The sequence below is a fragment of the Hippocampus zosterae genome, chromosome 19, assembly GCF_025434085.1.
Source record: "Hippocampus zosterae strain Florida chromosome 19, ASM2543408v3, whole genome shotgun sequence".
Lineage (NCBI taxonomy): Eukaryota > Metazoa > Chordata > Actinopteri > Syngnathiformes > Syngnathidae > Hippocampus > Hippocampus zosterae.
This window is the reverse complement of record NC_067469.1, coordinates 8714422-8737321: the sequence shown is the minus strand read 5'-3', so window position 1 is coordinate 8737321 and position 22900 is coordinate 8714422. Positions and strand designations below refer to the sequence as shown.

Here is a 22900-nt window from a genome sequence, read left to right as displayed (position 1 = left end):
TTAATTCGCAAGCAGTTCATAATCCCATAATTCGAATGTTTTAATTACTTTAGTTGAACAGAAGGCATTTGAGCAAAGGCTAATCTCGGAGACATAATGGGTGGACAAAAAAACAAAAAAGGAGAGACAGGAAGAGATTTGTCCTCCTCCTTCAGCCCCTTCACACACATACAAAGGCGAGCGGGCCGAGTATTAAATGTTTTACCACCTGTTATGCAGAACAGATTAAAGGAGTCGCACTCAAAGGAGGAGGTTGGGAACTGTGATCGGGCTCGGACGGGAATGCGTTTGGATGCAATTGACAGTCCAGATACAATGGTACCTCTACTTACGAAATTAATTGATTCCGGAAGAAATTTCTTAACTAGAAATTTTTGTGAGTAGAGACGCATTTCCCATGTAAATGCCCTAATCCGTTCCAAGTGCATCCTCCCCACCCCCCAAAAAAATCAACCGGCTAAAGTCTACCGTCTGACTAAAATATGAACAGCACAACAAAAGGACATAATAATTTGGGATTTCACTATAAGAAAGGAGACACTTGCAAGTGCACGGCTTGAAATCAACCTCAGCAAATAATCATGAATATATTTTTACCGGCGACATATCCGCCCTCCGCGGATCTCTGCGACCCACAATTGTCACTGACATCACACCCTTCCTTGTCAATCAGGCGGTGGGACAAAGGCTGCTAAACCAAGGCAGATGACCTCATGCCTGGAGTCAACGAAAGGGGTCTTAACAGCGTTGCCTTTTGTGTCTGAGGCTGTTTTGGTTTTTTTGCAGATGCCGCCAAGTGCGGAGAATCGCCTTGCCGTATCTCCTGGGGACTTTGCGGATGTGCGCGCCAGCCAGCCATTCGCGCACATCCGCAAACACTTGCGCCGACACACATCCCCTTGATCCGCGGCCTGGAGAGCGTTGAGTCAGGAGTGAGCCTTAAGACAAGGAGTGACAACCGGGACAGCTGCAGGGGCTGGAAGCCAGTCTTACACCCCCCCCCCTGCCCCCGCCCCCACGGGGCCTCCAGCCAGCCAAACAAGCCATTGTTTCTGGCTGGGGCTTGTGGTATTTCATTTGTCATGAAATGGATACAGACATGGGATGAGCGCAAGGCTCATTCTCCCAAAAAGACGGCGCTACCGCCGTGGCTGCGGCAGCCGGGCTCGCGCCACTAACTCCACTCATTCTTAACCTTCTCATCCTGCTCGCCCCAAGCACTTAGCTCTGAACTATGAATAAACTCGCCTTCTCCAAGGTGGGGTGGAAAAGGAGGCGGGGTGGGCATTGTTTTTCAAATGTGATGTGTGAAGAAAGAAGGGAGGGACACAATGTGAGGGAGGTTAGCTTTGTGCTATCAGTTGGGCTTTTTGTCATGCTTTAGGATCTTCACCGTCTCTGGTTCATTCAGACTCATTCAGTACCAGCCAATTCTAGAGTCTGAAAAGACGTTTAAAAACGTCTTTGGGAGTGAATGAGTTCGCGGACATCACGTAGATGGACCGTTTCCTGCACACTGCAAATCAATCCCCCCCAGTTTGTGACGGCGTCTCCTCTCAGACGCATGACAACTGCCCCCGATCTTCTCACCTTGGCGCTAAGCTCCCCGCACATGTCGCGTCTCCGGAGGTTTTCATTGCGGGTTAACTGCAACGAGATACTTGAGGCTGGGCAAAAATAGCCAAGACACTAAGATGATCGTGGGCCCCGGGGCGGTAGATCATCCCTAATACCCCAAGTCCGAAAAGAGTTCACGGACATACAAACAATGCCCCGTTATCTCCATCAAGGGCATTCCTTGGCACAACAAAAGGACCATCTCCCCCCCCCCCTCCACCCCCTGTATTTTCCTTTCCTCCCCTCCCTCCTCATTCTCCGGCCAGTTCCATCAAAGAGCATTCCAGTTCCAGAGCCCCTTAAGCCCTTCACTCAGGGCTTGTCCATGGACCACGGCATGCAGACAGTCATCTTGAAGAATTGATTCACGCCAGTATCCAAAGCCTCAGGGGAGACGGCCTGCCACGACGACGCCACTCGTGAAGTCCAGGTACACGACAGCTGCTCGGTGATAAAGGCAACAAAAATGGGAGGCACTCGGAGGGGTGTGGGGGGGTTGGGCGGGCAAAAGATGCAAACCCTAGAGTGGTCACCTTGAGCCATTTGTTGCCATCGAGTGCCAGTCTTCGGGGATGACGAAGGTTTGATTTCAGCCATAGGGTTAGTTTGCTCGGTGGTGGGAGCAGTTAGCGGCTTCCCTGCCAAGTTATCGATCAGAAGAGATCGTAAATCCATTTGTCCTTTCCCGAATTTGGGGTGAAGCTACAGACAACCCTCAACTTGAAAAGCACCATCAGGGTACGATGGCCTTGGTGACAAGTGGGGACTGTAACTGAGTCAAAGGATGGATGGATAGCCCATAGCCCAAAATCCATCAAGTTCGTAAGACTGCAAGTATTCCTGAAATGTGATTCAGTGGTGACCAGTTCATGGTACACCGAGCCGCCTGTACTACGTTTTCTCCCAAGAAAATCAATCAATGCATCTTTAGGGTACCTGTCAAACCCAAACTTGAGAACCAAGTCCTCTAATCCCACCTCAACGAAATCCGACATCACAAATGTTCTGGGTAATCCAGCCGGACAGAAAAACTGCTCTTCTGTCTCTTGAAAAGCACTGCCAGTCACAGCCGTTGACCGTGAGAAATGGGACGCGGTAAATTTGACAACACTGCGCTGTTTTCTCCCGAGGATGATCATCTGGTTAGCAGAATTGCTGCTGAAGGTCACGTCAAGGAAATGAAAGCCCCATCCGAGAAGTAACGCCGATGTTGGGATACTGTGGATGGAGGACACAAATCATCCGCAAAGGAGACAGGTTGGATATTGCTTCAACCTCAAGTGTTTCCATAAAGTCCAGTGAACCAAAGTCTTGGCAAGTGCTATCACGCTTCAAGAAGGTCGTGAACCGCACGTACTCTGATTTATGATCATACAATCTCGCGCGTCATCTATCATAAATAAGCGATTGAATAAACACACTCGGGCTCAGGTTCGAAGTGCTTCTAGCCCTTGTTGTGCTATGATAAAGAGGATTTTGTGTGCGTGTGTGCAATTCCTTGCGGCTATCAGAGTAGAGCAAATGTAAACCTGAGATGAGAAAACCATTGAATAGAATGGCTTGGCATCACCCTTCTTCCTGTTAAATCGGAAAGGGCCGGGCAGAGACGAGGAAGAGAAAGAGGAGGAGGGGTGGGAATTTACCAAAGCAGCTCAGGAGGGCCCTCATTATGATATTAAACAAGATTTAATAAGTGAGAGTGATTTGATGAGGTGATTATCCTGACCCATTAATCAAGCAGGTTTCTGTCCGCGCCGTAATATGGCGCATCTTTCCCGCCTATACCAAAGCCTCTTTAGACGCTGAGCTCCTTACTGTGCTACCGCTGCTCCAGAAACCAAACACACACACACACAAAAAATGGCATATGACATCTCATCTCTCAAGCCTGCGGGTATTTTCATTGCTCACTCATCCCACCTCCTCCCCGCCGCCAGTCTGCTCTTGCGGTGCATCTGATAAATTGAACTCCTTAACATCTGGGTCAGAAAGGAAAGTCTCATCAGAAGGAGTTAAGAGTGATAACTGGCTGCGATAACGAGAAAGCATCTGTTGGCTTGCAGGCTTTTGGTTAGAGAATAGAAGGAAGTTGCGCGGACTCTACTGGGTATACTGTAGGGGAGCGGGAAGATGTTTGTATGCGTGTGTGTGTGTGTGTGTGAGAGAGAGACACTGCAGACTAACATAATTCTACGGTCTTGGATAGAAATTAGCAATCATCTATATAATATCACCATGAATAGCCCCCTAGCTAGATCTCGCTAACGTTTATCCTCATGAATGCTAATTTTTTCTCTTTTTTTTCCCATCCACCAAAAAGAGAAAATACTGTGTTAGCGCGGTAAAGGTGCTACTTCCTTCATGACTGTTTTCGTGTGCACACTAAATACAAGCTTGGTTATTAAAAGGAAGTCTTGACACTTGGTGGTTGGAGCCCCGAGCCTTGATTTCCTTTTAAAACTGAGCTAGGGGGAAAGGGGAAGTGAAATCAGGTGTTCTCTTGACCATGCAGATGTCTGAGCGAGGCGTGACGTCGAAGCTCATTAAGACAAATAATGCCGTGAGGTCGGCATTGAAATGTTTTGGTTGTGTCAAGTATCATATGCAAATCTGCATCTTCATTTTGGATTCCTAATCGATTGATTGAAGCAAGCGGGTACGTAAAATGAAGGAGTAAAGAACACAGAGATAGACCGCCTCCCTAAAACATTTTAAAAGCTCAAGTGGAAGAAGATTACTTTAAAGCAGGCCCAGGGACTGAGCTTTGAGAGGGCGAACCGTCGGACAGTATTAATACAATAAGCACCGAAAAAAAATAATACAAGAATGTTTTTGGGTTTTTTTTTTATCAAACGTAATCCGGAGATACGAGGCCAAACCAACCTGGGGCATAATCCCAAGGAGAAGGTCAGGGACGCACTTGTACATGGACTCTCTTCCGCATCTCAAACTGGCTTTAAAATAATCAACAGATAATCTTCAAGAGGACATAGTGCCTTGTCCTGTGGTGACGTCTGCTTTTCAGGTCAACTTTATTATTTTTGAGCCTTGCTGCGAAAAGCGATCGGTGCAGGCTCTCCTTTTAAGATAAGGTGAGAAGCTCGGTCATCCGGAAGGAGTTCAGAGCTGAGCCGCTTCTCCACATCGAGAGGAGCCAGATGAGGTGGTTTGGGCATCTGATTCGGATGTTTCCTGGACACCTCCCTGTTGAGGTGTTCCGGGCATACCACACCAGCAGGAGGCCCCGGGGACGACCCAGGACACGCTGGAGAGACTATGTCGTCCAGCTGGCCTGGGAACGCCTCGTTATCCCCCAAGAGTAGCTGGAAGAAGTGGCTCGGGAGAGGGAAGTCAGGGCTTGCCCTCATGACACAACCCCTGATAAACAGTAGCGGATGGATGAATGGATGGATGGACAGGCGAGTCCCCACGATAAACTGGGTTTCGCTGTACATTGTAAAAAGGAACAATGTCGATCTACAGTCGGTTCTCTAAACTGTGAAGACGACATCTCAAGTGAAAAAGAGCATGTCCGGTTACCTGAAGAACAAGTGCAACATGAATATGGCCGCCGTCGACGCCGACCGTGAGACAACGTGGCCTTGGGAAGTAACTTTCTCCCTCTAGCTCCCGTGCTCCCTTCGTGTATCCATGCAGCATAATTTGAGTAAATGACAGCAGAACATCTGCTGTGCATAAGAGAGAGGCCAACACTTTAACATGCAGATGTCTCCCTCCATCTGCATTAATTCAATAATTACCGCAATGGAGGGAGGAGGGATGTGAGGGAAGTGAGAAATCTTTTTTATAGCTTAAGACAATGTTATCGGTGCCAGTTGGTATGGGGAGGGCAAAAGGGAGGCGTGTGTGCGTTTGTGTGTATCTGCTGTTGGACGTTTGTGAGAGGAGCGGTAGATGATTACACCATTTAGCCAGAGCAAGCTGTCACATCGGGGAGGATGGCACTAATTCCATTGTGCCCTTGGTGAGTCACGGACGGACTCCAAGTGACCAATGATGCCTCCGCGCCACCACTTGGCCACGGGGCCTCCGAACCTGCTTCTCTCATATTTTTTATTTTTTTTGCTCATGTGGTGGATGACTAATGTGTGTGCCCGTGGGCGTGTGAGAGGTACGCTCGAGTACATGTGAAGCACACTGCAGGCTGCATGAAACAAAAAAAGGGTTTGCAGCCAACGCAGCCCCGAATTATTCTGAAGAAGGGGAACTTATGACAACCCGAAACTAGCATAGCAGTCTTTTTTCTTTTTAAGCGGTGTCAATTATGGGACATTGTTGAAGTTTTTGGAGGAACGGGCAAATCTGCATATCCTCTGCTTTTTTCTCTCTAAGTCAGGGGTGTCAAACTCATTTTAGTGGCGGGCCAATTTTGAGTTGTGTCTATGACAGTGAAAACCACAAAATTAACACTTGTACACAACAAATGAATATATTACTAGTTTGGAAATCAGCCAAGTCAATTATAATAGTTTGTTCAATTATTGTTCAACTGAGTGTAAACAGGGTAACAAAATTATTGCAAAACCTCAACGTTATTTATGACACATGACAATTTGACATTTCGGTACGGATTTTAGCAAGTTGACACTCATGATTTGCTTTCACGGGCCAATTAAATTGACCTGGTAGGCCGCATCTGGCCCCCGGGCCTTGAGTTTGACACCTGTGATTGAAATGGCCCAGGAGTGCCCATGCAGACCCCTTTGAGAGCTGTAGCAACATAGCTCAGAAACTGCAAACCAGCACCCTACCAATGGTGTTTTTATTGAATTTGTGCTTTTGGACATCATATTTAATGCTTTTTAATAGCAGTTTTGTAAGTCAGTGGGTACGCCCCAGAAAATTTGTTTCATGGATACCTCCCTGAATCAATTTCAATGGCGTGACAACCAGGACTTTGAGGACCCCAAATGGGCATCAGACCCTGTTCTGAGATCGATTTAGTCCATTTATCAATATCACGGGTGCTCTTAAAATGGCCGTAAAGCCTTCCAAATACACAACCGAAAAATTGTGGTCACCCAAAAATGTGTTTTGAGGGGTGACATTTGGGCAATTTTTTTCTCCAAGGTTTGCCCTTTGAAGGTCTGTGTTGAGGGGGTTCAAGTCCAGCCCAGCATGGGGCCCAAATCATTTCAAATGGCTCAAGAATCTTCCTAATGCACACCAGCTACACTGAAACAACCTGATAATTTAATTGGATCACATTTTAAGGGGTCAGTTTTTATTATATTTAGGGCGCACCGCATTATAAGGCGCATAGAATAGAAGGCCCGGTAGTCCAGTGGTTAGCACGTGGCTTCACAGTGCAGAGGTACCGGGTTCGATTCCAGCTCCGGCCTCCCTGTGTGGAGTTTGCATGTTCTCCCCGGGCCTGCATGGGTTTTCTCCGGGTGCTCCGGTTTCCTCCCACATTCCAAAAACATGCGTGGCAGGCTGATTGAACACTCTAAATTGTCCCTAGGTGTGAGTGTGAGTGCGAATGGTTGTTCGTTTCTGTGTGCCCTGCGATTGGCTGGCAACCGATTCAGGGTGTCCCCCGCCTACTGCCCAAAGACAGCTGGGATAGGCTCCAGCACCCCCCGCGACCCTAGTGAGGATCAAGCGGCTCGGAAGATGAATGAATGAATGAATATATTATGCATAAATATACTGCGTTAACGGATTATGGGAAATTAGCATATTGTCTATCAAATAGCATACCGGCACATCAACAACCGGACTGTGCACGACCTCTCAAAAAAAGTCACACTAAAACGACAAAAAAAAAAAAAAAAATGAATCAGCATCACCGCCAATATAAAGTCAGACTCACAAATAAACAAGCCGACATCCATCCGTGAGCAAATCGCCACGTGCCCGGGTGGAACCGACTCTTACGCGCCGTCTAAACATAGTGGGGGACGACAAAGGAAAATATTTGTATACTTGGCAGGCCAACTTCCTTTGATTGCAGGAGTGCTGCTGCTGTAGGAAACAATGCACGGGCACTATCAATACACCAAGGAGAAAGCGAATTCCTCTTGGACGACGGCTCAAAGGAGCCGGGGCTATTTGCAGACGTACTGACTGATTGAATGTCTCACCAGTTAACTCAACTCGCCGCGTCTTGTCTTACACGTGTGTTTTCTTGTCCTCCCAGCAGTGCTGACAAAAACGACGTAAGGCATCACTCCGGTGAAACTTGACCGGTTAAAAAGGCCTTGTGTATTATTAACCCTTTCATGCGCCCTGTAACCCGATGACGTGATAAGCTGTCCACTGTAGTAACCGCTGTCCCTCAAAGGGTTAACTAAGGTAACTCCTATACTGTGGTACCTCTCCTTACAAAATTAATTGGTTTTGGAAGAAATGTCTGAACTACTAATTTTTCTGAGACGCGTTTTCCATGTAAATGCCCTAATTCGTTCCAAGCCACCCCCCAAAATTCAGATAAATGTTTCTTAAAGCATAAAAAGGCATCAAAATATGTAACAAATACATGTTACAATTACTGCACAATAAATCAGAGTTGTGCATCGTGTAAAACAAACAAAAAAAAAATAGAGGAAAGAATCAAAAATGATGGTCATTTAACTTTTAACTGCGTCCTCATCATTTTTTTGCCCTCTTTAGTTCGCGTTCTCTCTCAGAAGTGTTTTTTGCCTGGAGTTATGGAAAGAACTGATCCGAGGACGTTTGCTTTTGTCGGCTTTTAACAATCCTTCGAAAATGTCCAAGGCAAACATCAGCATTGCGTGCTATCACCCGACTGGTGAACACTTTTTCTGGTTTACGTAAAACTATCGGAAGGCCTCAAGGTTCGAGAGGTGAATGACGAGGACGCTGTATAGACACATATGTCTCTATTTATCGATCTACACATGGTAGAGGTCCCTCTGAGCCAATAGGGTGCCAGGAAGATGCTAGGCAATAGCCAATGGCAGGGCAGCGTTCGGGAAACTCGAAGCTGCAAGTAGCCGACCAAACTGAATTTTTACCATTAGTATTTCTTTTGTAACAAGAGGCAATAATTTTCTGTTGAGGCGTTTCGTAACTTGAATATTTCGTATGAAGAGACGTTTGTAAGTAGAGGTACCACTGTACTGTATATAAGAGTTAGAATTACACACTTAAGGATTTTTCAAATCTTAAAAGATTTTTTTATTAATATGCGACAGAACCCACTCAGAGAGACAAGAATGTAGTTAACAGTTTTTGGTTGTATTCTCTGATAATCTCAACACAGCAAACGACACACAAAGATTCAGTTCCAAGGCGCGATCTCAAAAACGCAAAGTCAAGCAGAGACTTCCAAGTATGCGCCAATGGTTGTTGCCGAATGTATCTGAAGACCAGAGGTCGCAGTCCACGAGGTCAAATCGCGCGAAAGTGGTCAGCTTTCCCCACACACATGAATATTTTTATTGTAAATATTGACCATATCTGATATTTAAAACTGTCTGCCTGACCCGTTTGGGACCCTACGATTGGGACTTTTGTTATCCTGACTCGAGTCAAGTCGGATGACTCGAGTCCGCCCCCCCCCCCCCATCTCTGATGATTGACTATGCTTTTCTATAGTGGATGCTAAAAGAGCATCAAATCACCTTTCACGAGACCAGCTTTCATTAGCATAGCTAACAAACTCCCTAAAAGAGCGAGAGTGGATGGAAAGAACAATCGGGGTCTGTAATGAGGCGGGGGGGTGAAGAAGAGGGGCTATTGTTCTGGTCTTATTTAAACTTTGGTGTCACCTCGCAACTGTTGTCACTTCTAAGTTTAGCTGAAGAGGGCAGCGCCAAGGAGGAGGAGGAGGAGGAAGAGGAATGGAGGAGGGGATGGCGAGGTTGAAATGGATGCAAATGGAAGACGGAAAGAATGCAGATGGAGATGATGTGGAAGGCAGCCACTCGTGGGGAAGAGGGGAAAAAAATGATGACTTCACTCACCCCCCCGACATGCTCCCAAAAGACCAACTGTGAAGTCTGAAGGGATTTAGCGGTAAGTGTTGCTACTATTTCATAAAAGGCACTGGTAGACATCAGACAGCAATCGGTGGAATGAATAAACAGATTTTAGAGGCACTTGCATCTTCAGGGTAGGTTTTACATTAGCCGCAAAGCTACTCTAACCCACACGCCACGACAAACAACCTTCAATTTCCTCAAAATCGACACACTCACAAGTGAATGATGTTCTTTTTTTTTTAACAGCCATCCAAACAAGCCCGACAATCCAGTCCAGAGGGGTAGTAAAGTACACTTCAATCACAGAACCAAAGGAGTCCAAAGACGCAATCGGACAGGACCGAAGAAGACAAGGGGAGTACCGACAGATTAGCCCAGCTGTCTGCTCATAAAGCGGCGAGGGCTGAAGGCGCTAAGCCCCGCAGTGAAAGCACAGCTTAGGCAGGAGGGGGTGAGGGGAGGGGGGGGGGGGGGGGGGGGGGGGGCGCCGGCCAGCGGACCCCGATCGGCACTACGGTGGCCTACAACGCGGGGCCCGAGCCAAAGCAAAGACACATGGATAAACAGAAGAGATGAGGGCTTTTCGGCCGGGTTAAGACGGCCGGCGTCAACCTCCCCTCGTGGAGACGCGGGGGCTAGACTTGAGGCTCGCCACTCGAGATAAGGGCGGGATGAACATTGTCTCGGTCCAGTAAGAAAATGGATTTAGTGTCCATCCCTAAATTGGGACAATTCTTGGCACGCGGTACGTTTTGAACCAGTCTTGGCTACCACCCCCCCCCCCCCCCCCCCCATCACGTACACACAAACACGTGTCCATCCCCGGAAACTTGCCCCGCCGGTGACCCCTAGTTAGCGCGGCCCGCTGCCAGCGGCACGCGATGACAAGGTCAGGAATACGAGGTGACGAGGGCCTCGGTTCACTCCGACCGCAAGGCCAAGAGCGGCAAAGGGTCTTTAACCACGCTGGATTTCACACACAGCGCGCATGGGCGACCTCCCGGCAGTGAGGCATTAGCAGCTGCTGCTTTATGAGCTTTCCAATGTGACAATGCCCCCGCGTATCCATCAAGGGTGCGCCCGTAAATTATACTCACTGTGTCTTTGAGGGGTGTAAAAAAACTGAGCGCTTACCATTGCCGGGGAAGCGGATCACACCAAACAGATCGGCGTTGCTATCCAAATACACCATGTAATCTCACTTTGACACGAGCATAAACAGAAAGGTTTAAAGTACAGTACCGTGCGGAGTCTCTTCATGTCTATTATTGGGTTGTGATGATGGAATTGACTTTCTAATTTTAAGTCTAAGTTTAGTGTAAGGCGGGGCTGCCAAACTTTTTTTTTTGACGGACGATATACTTTTCAAGCCAGTCAACCTCCCGCGATCGACCAATTACCGCAATTGCACGCTTACACGTACCCACACTCGCAGCCGTGTGCAAACTTGCATAATCAGGCACATACAAAATGGTCATGATGAGCAGCACCCATAACAGTCCCTGAACATGAACCACACAGTAGATACCATAGTTTGTATTAAGGTAAATCAGTGCCTACCTTAGTAAAGACGCGACGTGGAGGCATGAGACGAACTTTCACAGCGCACGGTGCAGAAATGATGTACGTCCTTGTACCGTTTTAAAATGCTTCTCCTGATTCCATTCTTTGCCGGTGCCATCGGTGAATTGTACATAAAACAAACTTTAATTGAGAGTAATAATATTAATAATAATGAAAAAATATACTGAGGAACATGTCTAATTGCAACCTGCAATTAAAGACAGCTGAGCGCGAACAACTTCCGGGGGTGCGGATGACGCACTTCCGTAGGTTTAGGTCAAGTCAAGTCAAGTCAACAGTATTTCTAGAGCACTTTCAAACAGCCATCGCTGCATACAAAGTGCTGTACATGGAGCGATTTAACATACACAATAAACAGTAAGACGAATCGGTAATAAAGGTGGTGGAAAAGCACCAAACAGTAAAATCAAGGACAAATCCTGCTGAGTCGAACGCCAAAGAATACAAGTGAGTTTTGAGGAGGGCTTTAAAGATGGGCAGCGAGGAGGCTTGCCGAATGTTCAGTGGGAGGTAATTCCAGAGAGAGGGACCAGCAACAGAAAAGGCTCGATCCCCTCTGAGCCTCGGTTTAGTTCTTGGTACTTCTAACAAAGACTGGTCCACAGACCTGAGACGCCGGGCAGGTGTGTAGGGGCGGATGAGCTCAGAGAGGTAAGGTGGCGCGAGATTATTTAGAGATTTGAAAACAAAGAGGAGGATCTTGAAAATAACTCTAAAATGAATGGGGAGCCAATGAAGGGATGCCAGAGTAGGAGTTATATGCTCCCTCTTACGAGTACTAGTCAAGAGGCGAGCAGCGGCATTCTGGACGAGCTGAAGGCGCTTAATGGAGGACTGGCTGACTCCAAAGTACAGGGCATTACAGTAATCGAGCTGGGATGTGACAAAGGCATGGATTACTGTCTCAAAGTGTTCATGTATAATATATATAATGTTCAATAGGTGACCTGCTATTTTTTTTTGTGTGTGTGTGAAAATTAAACTGATAGGATGCTTGGGTTTCAGTGTACACTAACACAAAAATATGTCAGATTAATGACACTTACAGAGACGCACAAATCCTTTTTTGTTTGTTTTTAACATTTCCATTTCCACCTCTCGCGATCATTTGGGACCAGTACGCGAGCTACTGGTCGATCGCGATCGACTGGCTTTGCCCACGCCCCCTGGTGTCAGGTCAAATCAAATTAGGACCTCTCTGACGCTGACTTTGTTCAGGTGGAATTGCCAGAAAGTGACGGAACTCCAAAAATGTAAACTATTGAATAATGAAGACAGAAAAAAAAATTAAAAACAGGTCATGCCTTGTGTATCTATTTAATATCTCTGCTCCCGTCTCTTATTCTCTTTTCCATAACAGGTTTTTCCTTGGGAACTAAATCTACTTTAGGATTTATTGTTTCTTATCATTCCTCATCATTGGAAATTATAATCCTTTCACCTAATCCTCTCTCTCTTCCCTCCCTCTTTTTTTCAGATCATATTCATCAAGATCATCCTGTGTGCGGCAAAGCAAGAACCCAGCACGCCAACCAAGGTCTAAAGAGATCGGCTTGGGCTCTCGGGAAACAAGGGAGTTTCTTCCAAATCAAATCAGCTCCTCTGATGTAATCAAGACGAGACGCCAAAGACGAGCGAGTAATCTGCTGGGGGGACATGCCTCCCTTTGCTTGGACATTATTAAAAAATGAGGAGGAACAACATCTTTAGATTGGAAGAATGGGAAAATGAAATTATAATAAAATCTGGGAGTGCGGGGAACTGGGGCAAGGTTGGATAAAGGGTTCAGATGCACGTCAAGGACAACTTTTCACACTGTTGTTGAGGAGTACAGTACATATAATGTAAAAAAAAATGGGTGAACGCAAAATTTACGGGCGGCAAACTTTGGTAAAATTTATAAATTGGGTTATTCTACAAAATATTTTTGCAAATGTGAAAATTGTCTTTCCTTGTATTTTCAACAAAAACAAAAAAATACAACCTTACAGAACTAATTATCCATTCTGTTATCCCCCACCTGAAATATATCAGCAAAAATGACTCAGCACATTGTTTTGGAGAAAAAAGCTTGCTTGCTTTGTTGTACTAAACTAACAGTGTTGCCACAAATGTCAATAATTTATATTTTAAAGTTGTTCCAACTTAAATGACAGTTTAGGCCCCAAAAACTGCAAGCTTTTTCACCCCAGTGAGCACTGTAAAAAAAATAAAAAACACAATTTACCTGCATGTATTGTGTTTTCATGGATGTTTATTAACTAGTTTATACAATTTAAAGAGGGAGATTTAAATGTTATTTTGAAGGTAATCAAAATTATGCACCAATACGTAATGGTGTAGTTATTTTTTAAAATGTACTTCAAACACTTGCCCACAAGAGGGCTCTCTCCGGTTTCTCTTGAATCGATAGGATGCCGAATGTGGTCATGTTTCTCCCCAACTGAATTTTATTTCATTTTCATTCCGTATTTTTTCACCCACGTATACTATACTCTATATTTTTGTTTTATTTTCACATTTTCGAATTGAGCAATTATTTTTATTGGTTATTTTGCTGGTTTATTTTTATTTTATTCTGCCAGTTCATTCGTTGTTTTCGTTTCAAAGAAATGTTTATGCTGATAATTTCATCTGGTTTCAGTTCAACTGGGTTGTTTTTGTTTTCATTTATTGTTCTCTACCTCGTATTCGTATTTGATCATCCTAAACAGTGTATTTATAAATAAAATGTATTATTATTATTATTATTTATAATTGATAATTGACAGATTCACCACCAGGTGGCATTCGTCGCCTATAAACATTCATTAATCAAGCCGTTTATTTATCTTATCTTTATCCTATATTTTATCTTAACGCAATAGTCCTCACTGGACTTCATGAGGCATGCTTTATAAAGGAAATTAGATTTTCTTTTTCATTTCATTTTTTATGATGGCGCCCCCTGAGTGGCTGCCTCTCTGATTTAAATTGTAAAAAATGATTTTTTTTATTTGTAATTCACTATATTTTGACCTTAATTTTTTAATTCGTAGATCATAAGGGATAAACAGTTGGAATAGTGAATATACTGTATATACTATTTCTACTAATAGTATTATTCTATAATTGAATCTGATTTTCATTTCATTTCATTGGGTGCAGTACAGCCGTTCGGCACAGAGGGCGCTGTTTCACTCGTTTGATCCCTATCAAGTGGATTAAAAACACGATGACGATTCAATTGGTTGTACCGTAAGCATTCTTATTTATAATGTCACAACTCACCCAAAAAGTTATTAGAAACATATCATTCCAGCCATTTCCCCTTAAATGAAGTGAGTGTTACAAATTTTGAGTGGGGGTACGGACGGGGGCCCAAGCAGAAGGAGGTCTCCAAATCTTTTAATAGTAACGTAGGTTCCGCCCACTTGACTGTTATGATGGTCTTCTTCATCTCCATTGAAGCAGGACGACCAAGAGTTAGAAGTAGAATACTTGTCAGGATGACTGGCGTCGGCATCGACGGCATAGAGAGGTTTCAAAGCCCGGACAAGGGGCGAGGCCTACGGGTAACCAGAGCCTTCCACGTCGGGGAGATTCTCTTCTCCTGCCCGCCATACAGCTATGTCCTCTCGGCCCAAGAGAGGGGGGCCTACTGCGAGTTCTGCTTCAGCAGGTACACATGGATCTCTCTCACTCGCTCTCACTCTCTCTTGCTCTCCCTCTCCCCCCTCCCTCTGGGACCCTCATGGCAAAAGCTATTCATTTTAGTTGTCTAATGCCATGCATACAGCATGTTTGTCCAATTTTATATTGTATTGGTGTTGAAATCGATTTTTTTTCAATGCACTAATTATTCAAACAGATTATTTTTTTTATTATATTGGTGTGCTGGTGGTTTAAAATACTTTAGATATAGTCCCATTGTTTTACGATATTTGTTTTTTAAAATATTTTTTAATGAGTCATTTGAGATGATTTTAATTGGTTTTGTTGACTTCAATATTTTTTTATTCATTGAATATGTATAAAATTAGCATAACTTCATATTTTCCATTTAATTTGTATGATTTTGCTTTGGTTTTTAGATTTTCTTGTATTTAATGAATGCACATGATATGAACTTTCTTTGCTTTTAAACTTGATGTAATTGCTTCATTTAAAAATATTTCTTTTCGAATTATTCTTAAACTGTTGCTCAACTTTGAATCGGTACATTCATTCGGCACTTAATGTCATTTAATCATTGCTAATTCAACCCTTCATTTCATTTGGTTTATTTATTTTGATTATTGGAGTTATTTTAGGCAACAACGGCTAAACAACGCACTGTAGTTCATCTTTGTAAAGACGGCGCCACAATATTCGCGCTCGTCAGTGTCAGTGCACCACAGAGACAAGTCGTTTCAAATATTTGGCTAATCTTATTTAGCCACATGCTAGCAAAATCCCCTTTGGGCTAATGGCATCAAAATGTGCAAACCTCCGTACTTCAATTTCTATTCCCGCCGGCCCAGCTGTCACATTTGGGTGCCGACGGCTCATACCGACAGCAAAGGAAGACTTGGGATGCGTATCCTCCTAAGTGTCAATTCATTAAGTGGGATTGAAGCGCAGCTGGCGTTCTCCAAGCTTACAGCGTCTTGGATTTGCACTGTCATATTTCTTTTTGGCCGACTTTACGCTTTCAGGCATCTGGCCCTCCATAAGGTCAACACTATTAATACTGCGGAATGTTTTCGAGCCGGCTGTTGCTATCAGTGGCCACTGCTACTTCTCGTCACTGAGTAATTGAGGAAGTGGGGGATGGGACGTAAAAATGTCCACATCAGATATACGATTAGATTCAAATAGGTTAGCGAACCCAAGTGCAAAATCCATCCATCCATCCATTTTCCGAACTGCTTTATCCTCACAAGGGCTGAGCCCATCCCAGCCGTTTTCGAGTCTAATCATGGGATTCTGATCACTACATTTATCTCCGCCGACAGACAATTTATCCGCCGCCAACTTTGCCATAATTGTTGTCCGAGTGCCTTCGGGCTCACGTTCCAAACCTCACTGCTCACCTGCTCTCTGGGTTTGGTCATGTGACGTTCGCAATGCGAGCCCGAAGGCATTTTGACATTAATTTCAGTCAACAGCAGAGGGTGCTACAGGACAAAATTGGAACATTAAAATTCCGACTTGGTTAAAATCTGTAAAAGCCTGTAAAAGGTCGTAAGTTATAGTATCGCTGTAGAGGAGAATTGATTTTGACAATTTTATGGATACGATTTTTAGGAAGGAGAGCCTGGCGAGATGTGGCAAATGCAAGAAAGCCTACTACTGCAATGTCGCGTGTCAGGTAAGGAACAAAAATCATGTGGTCACTATGCATGTTTGCTTTAGGTTTCAAATTAAAGTGTTGCCTTGAGATACAAGCGACCGTGATACAAGTGATTTCGAGATACAAGCCGTGTTTGAACCGATTTTTTTTTTTTGCAAGCCGCGTTTTTACCAGTCTTTTGCTTTGACCAAAATCTGATATGTGAACTTAATTCACAACAAATACCAGTTGTTTTCTTCTATTAGTTTTGCCACCCACCCCACCCAAAAAAATAAATAAAAAAGAATTACCGCTCCTAATTTGAGTTTCGGTGCTGCGAGCGCAGAAGGGTGACTGGGCGGTGCACAAACTGGAATGCTCGGCGATGGTGGCCTTCGGGGAGAAATGGTGCCCGTCGGAAAGCAGTCGCTTGGTGGCCCGAATCCTGGCCACGAAGGTGAGGAAGGAAGCCAGCCCGGCCGGGTTCCAAGCTCCCGGTCGTGTTTGAGCTGAAACGATGTCACGTGCGTCCCTGCAGAAAACACAGAAAGAAAGAAGTGCGTCCGAGAAGATCTTACTAGTTGCAGATATGCAGTCACGTGAGTCTGACGCTGCACAATACAAGACAAGGCTGCTTCAACTATCCATTTTCATACCCTTGGCTATGAAAAATAAAAACAACAAAACCCCATTTGTAATCATAATTGAAACATTTGAATTCTTATCTTGAAACCCTAATCAAATCTTGAAACCCTAGCCAAGGTTGAAAACAAAAAAATAAACAAAAACCCTCCACCCCCAAAAAATGGAAAAAAGAAACCCACAATAGCTCTATATTAGCTTGAAACCCAAACAAATGGGTTAAAATCCCACTCTCGAACCTTAACATCGACGTGACCCCTGTCTCAAAATCTTAATTGCGTTGAATTTAAGTGAATTTGATGATGTAACATGGCATCAGATAGATGGATCAGCGGTTGCTCTTCAACTTGGGCGTCTTCCTGTCGTAGACGTGGAGGATGTGGACAACGAGAAACGAGACAACATCCAGGCGGACGCAGCTGGCCTACATCGCTTTTACTCCAAAGATATGGACTTTCCCGACTCCAAAGAACTGCTTTCGCTATTCTCACAGGTAAAAACTTTTTTTTTTTAACAAAAAAAAAATAGAGCCCATGATGCTTTTAAGCATTCGGGTCATGTTTTTTTTTTCTTTTTATTGGATTGGATTAAACTTTATTGTCAAATGCACTGTATGTGAAAAATACAGCACAGATGAAATTTCTTCCCTTATCCACAGGTATCCTGTAATGGCTTCACTATCGAGGACGAAGAACTGTCCCACATAGGCACCGCAGTCTACCCAGAGTAAGACGAAAGTTAGTCCCCACTCGAACTAAGTATTTCATGCTAAGCTAATTAGCATACCGTTAGCCACAATTTTTTTTTTACAACATGGACCTTCCAGCTCAAAGGAGCATTCTAGTGTGCTTTTTCTCATCGGAAGTTGTTCCGACTTCCCACGTTCCTCGAATGCAGCATAAAATAACAGGAGCGGACTGTGTTTCAAATGATAGTAAAAGTGAAATCCTGGGTTTGTTTGTTTGTTAGCTTGCAGTCTACTTCAGTAAGTTAGCGTACACGCTGAATGAGGTGACTGTTGAAAATTAATCAGTGGACCAACATAGGATGAGTTAACATAAAATAATGAGGAGGGGTGGGGGTTCTGTTGGGGGCGGGGTGGCAGAATATGAAATTGGAAAAAAAAAAGAAAACAAAAGAGTAGCCTGTGTTGTCATGTGGTTGTATTTGTTGTGCAGCGTAGCGCTGATCAACCACAGTTGTGTTCCGAGCGTGATTGTGACGTTCAAGGGCCCGAATGCTGAGGTGCGGGCCGTCAAGGACATGAAGGCAGGAGACGAAGTGAGAGAGAGACACACACACACAACTTGGACTTCACTGTACAACACAAAAAGAGAACTTTTAATTTTTTTAAATAGACCTTAGCTACTGAATTATTAATTAAATGATTTTTTTTTTCATTTTTAATCATACGGAAAAAAATGTAGAAAACTACAGTAATAAAAAGCATAAAAATTATTAGTCAATGACTATTTTAATTTTAATTCAATACAACCAATAATACAAATAAAATACTAAAATCCAGTTTTATGCCAAAAGAAAAAAACTCAAACTTCGAATTACTTAGTGTGTACTTTCCACTTGTAGGTGTTGATCAGTTACATCGACCTGCTCTACCCGACAGACGACCGCAATGGCAGGCTCAGGGAGTCCTACTACTTCAATTGTGACTGTGCGGAGTGTCACACTAGGTCCAAAGTGAGAACACATGCATGGCACACATGGGGAAAAAAAGCACACAGACACACGGGATTTTTTTTTTTTAACAAAAACAAAATTCACATTCATAATCAAAAACAGACACACGCACAAAATACCAACCCTATGCACACACAAAACACAAACCAATTGGGGCTTGTGTTTCCTGTCATGCTCTGGCATGTGGGAAAGGAGAGCCCTTTACTTTTTTTACCGAAACAGTCGAAACCAGAAACACAATGAATGCACTCAAGCATGACCTGCTCTTGGCCACAGCTCACACCCAGACATCACACCACACCGGGCCCCGCACATGCAGTCGCGCGTACTACAATACAAATTGTGTTTTGTAATCTCTACTGTGTGTGTGTGTGTGTTTGTGTTTGTGTGCAGGACAAGCTGAAGCTAAAAGTGCGCGAGCGTGTCAAGCCAGTGGAGGCTGAGGCGGTGACCGCCATGCTGCGCTACGCCCGCAAAACCATAAGGGACTTCCGCGAACTGAAACATCTCAAAAATATCCTTTTTTTTTTGCCCAAACAGTGTTCATGTTTGGAGATTCAATGACATCTGTCCCTTGTCTCCTTGACTCTGTGGCACCCCCTAGCGAGCTTCTGGAGATTTGCGAGCAGAGCCTGGAGGAGATGGGCGGCGTGCTGGATGCGGCCAACGTCTACGTGCTACATGTAAACTACCAGGCGATGGGTGTGTGCGTCTACCTGGGAAACCTCCACGATGCCGTGCGCTATGGAGAGAAGCTACTTCAACCCTTCAGGTGTCTTGTCTTATTTGTACTTTGTCCAGCGAGGATAAAGAAACAAACGTCTTAAACAAATTGCAAGCACAGTAATACAAAATTTAATGTTTACAAATTCATTCATCTTCCGTACCGCTTGATCCTCACTAGGGTCGCGGGGGGTGCTGGAGCCCATCCCAGCCGTCACCGGGCAGTAGGCGGGGGACACCCTGAATCGGTTGCCAGCCAATCGCAGGGCACACATAGACGAACAACCATCCACGCTCACACTCACACCTAGGGACAATTTAGAGTGTTCAATCAGCCTGCCATGCATATTTTTTGGAATGTGGGAGGAAACCGGAGCACCCGGAGAAAACCCACGCAAACATGCAAACTCCACACAGGGAGGCCGGAGCTGGAATCGAACCCGGTACCTCTGCACTGTGAAGCCGACGTGCTAACCACTGGACTACCGGGCCGCCCATGTTTACAAATATGTTATAAAAATTTATGTGGGATGCGATGTGACCGTTAAGCCCATGCTACGTCATAACGTACCGTATGTACGTACGCACGTTGCAGCCAGCTGTATCCGGCCTACTCGCTGAACGTCTCGTCTTTGTACCTGAAGCTCTACCGACTCTACTTGGCCTTGGACGAACGTTCGGCTGGCATAAACGCGCTCAAGAAGGTGCAGTGATTTTTGTTTTTGTTTGTACTGGAGCAATTATTCATTTGCGTGAAAGTGTTCAAAGTCGAAACGTGTGTTTGGCAGGCTATGAGCATCATGGAAGTGACCCACGGGAAAGATCATCCCTACGTTCGAGAGCTGCGCAAACAACTCAAGGAAACTTAAAAGGAATAAATTGCGACCTTGACTTTAGAGTTGGATTTGTCCCGTGACTAAGCTCGTACGGCGGCGCCTTGAGATACGAGCCGCGTGTGAGCTTTCAGAGATACGGAGCCGTTGTACGGCTTATTATTTTTGTTTACGGTAGAAGTTCTGTGTGGCAGAAGCGAACTCAAATCTCCACCCCAATTAGCAGTTCGATAGATTGTGTGCATTTTTTCTTTGTCGTTGCGACTGCTACATTGCTAGACATGCTAAACGTGGCTTGTTCATTTTGGAAAGTTGTCAAACAAAAATTCAGACTTTAAAATTTGTTTTTTTTTCTTAAAAGGAGTGCTGAACAACTTACGAAACGACCCGGTCAGGTGACGACGGCTTTGACACGACGCTGAAGTTGGCTCCTGTTCATTCACTTTGCATTTTACCTGAAAAGAACGCAATTGTGCTTTCCTTCCAATAGATGGCAGTGTTTCCCCACAGTATTGCATGAATGAAGACGCTTGTTTTTCTTACTTCTCAACGTTCCCCCCTTTGGCACAAAAGTAAAATGACGCTGTGTTTTCCACCAGTTTCACACAACCAGCCTTAAATGAGACCCATTGTGAAAAATCTGATTGGTAAAAAAAGGACATTTTGTTTGAAATGTCCTTCATAGCTATTTTAACTGGAGTGGCGACGCTCGCTTCGAGTCAAGTAAATTGCTTGCACGTGTGCGTGCGTGACGCGTGAGCGCGTGCACGGAAGAAAGACAAGTTGCGAACTAATCATTTAAAATGTAATTAGAGGCATCAGATTTCAAAAGATCATTTTAATAATATTCTCCAGTTTTAACATTGGCCTATATGAGGAAAAAGTGTTTCTGTTGAGTTGTAATGCATTTTAAAATGTTTTTCTACACGTTGCCAAGTCAAGTGAGTTCCCTCCACACATAAAATACTTAGTTGACACCCTAATACAGAAAATAAGACTTTATTGCATTACAAGCAAGTACACGTTTTCGGGGAAGGACGAGAAGAAAGCAGTGAAAACACATATACAAAACATATGTACACGCACCAAGACAAAAGGGGGATTAAATAGGAACAAACAGTGGAATGCCACGTGACAAACGAGTGCAATAAAATACTTGAAAGAGCAGGAAGCTTATACGGACAAGGATTGATATATTTATGTTTATATATACATTCAAATATATATTTAAGAAAAACGCATGCATAGTTGAACAGGTTGCGGTATTTTTGATAGTACCAAGTCATGAACGATTAACAAATTTTCACACAATACATGTGTCTGTACAAATAAAAATGTTATTTTATAAACATGTGGAAGGATAAATACTGACTCCAGAGATTTCAATTAGGATAGGTGTGGAGCTCTCCATTTAAGGCACAATGTTATGCTATTTACAATGTGTGTGTGTGTGTGTGGGGGGGGGGTGAATTCAATGGACTCCTTGTACTTTTGGGAGGTTTCTAACCAATTGTTGAATTGTTTACACCAATAGCCCACCAAAAAACAAATAAATTTAGAGGAACTGCTATGATGCTCATGATTTATCATGCGAAAAATATTCACAGAGATTCACCTTTTTCCATATTTACCCTTTGGATAGTCTGCTGGTGTGGCCGCTTAAGAGCGCCTCGTTGTTGGCTGTGAGTGCATGCGTAAGAGCAGCCGATGGGTCAAATTTACAATACATTTATTTTCACTTTACAGGGACTTGAATAGATTTGAAACATTTTCAAAATAACATTGGGCCTGTTTGCTATTGAGTATTGTATGTAGTACGGAATTTTGAGGGGGGAGAAAATTTCATTTCTTCCGCTTTGGACAAGGGGTGCATGCAAAAAGACAAAAGTTGCAAAAAGGGAAGCGCTGTGAATATTTTGTAGATGCACTGTATTTGTTCAGAAATTGAGTGGACATATTGAAATGTAATGTGGGTGAGCACAATGTTGAGACGGTTAAATAAATATAAAAGGAACAAGAAAAACATTTGTTACAATGTTAAAGTTAATATTTGATGTGGGGTTTTTTTTTGGTCACACAACTGCTGTTCAAAATTATCATTTATCGATACATAGTGACCTGAGGGGAGGGGTTATTTACATAACTCCAGATGGGGGAGGCATAATATCACTTTGCGTTGATAGGTTTCAGTTAGGATTAGGCAAGCAGTGATTTGGCGCCATCTTGTGGCATGTTAATTATACACAGGGTCCATTAGAGGGATGGCTGGCCACTATTTGAGAAAATAAAACCGTTTTAGCAGTTTGAAAATGAAAAAATGAATCAAATGTAAAAAGGAGGGTGAGGGTGTGTATTCTGCCGACACTTCAGATGAGGCGAGAGTTCTTGAGGAACTGGATGAGGACCTGGTAGACAAACTTATACTGCGAGATGGTCTGGACCATCAGCATCCTCTGCTGCCTCAAGCCCGAAAGCATGGTGGGGATCTCCACGGGCTAAACACGACGACAACAACAACAACAACAAGCGGCGATTGCGAT

At 44.1% G+C, this 22900-nt stretch overlaps 2 protein-coding genes across 2 annotated transcripts in view; one reads left to right on the top strand and one right to left on the bottom strand.

The window, feature by feature from the left end:
• The first annotated feature begins 14601 nt into the window (after nt 1-14601).
• On the top strand, nt 14602-22188 carry LOC127591818 (N-lysine methyltransferase SMYD2-like). The gene is made up of 12 exons (XM_052052035.1): nt 14602-14832; nt 16440-16503; nt 16811-16921; nt 17003-17063; nt 17475-17599; nt 17765-17832; nt 18285-18387; nt 18694-18804; nt 19198-19318; nt 19402-19576; nt 20123-20231; nt 20316-22188. Exons 1-12 carry the CDS (start codon nt 14660-14662, stop codon nt 20394-20396), a joined length of 1302 nt encoding a protein of 433 aa, XP_051907995.1. The 5' UTR covers nt 14602-14659; the 3' UTR covers nt 20397-22188.
• Nucleotides 21344-22900, bottom strand: part of LOC127591817 (tyrosine-protein phosphatase non-receptor type 14-like) — a 34690-nt gene continuing 33133 nt past the window's right edge. The window contains exon 20 of the mRNA XM_052052034.1: nt 21344-22855. Within this exon, the coding sequence (XP_051907994.1) occupies nt 22727-22855 (129 nt within the window). The 3' untranslated portion in view covers nt 21344-22726. The remainder of the gene's footprint in view (nt 22856-22900) is intronic.

Coding starts and splice junctions, on each gene's coding strand:
- LOC127591818 (XM_052052035.1), top strand. CDS start 14,660: ATGACTGGCGTCGGCATCGACGGCATAGAGAGGTTTCAAAGCCCGGAC. Junction 16,922..17,002: donor CCCGAATCCTGGCCACGAAG/GTGAGGAAGGAA, acceptor GCGTCCCTGCAG/AAAACACAGAAAGAAAGAAG. Junction 17,064..17,474: donor AGTTGCAGATATGCAGTCAC/GTGAGTCTGACG, acceptor TTCCTGTCGTAG/ACGTGGAGGATGTGGACAAC.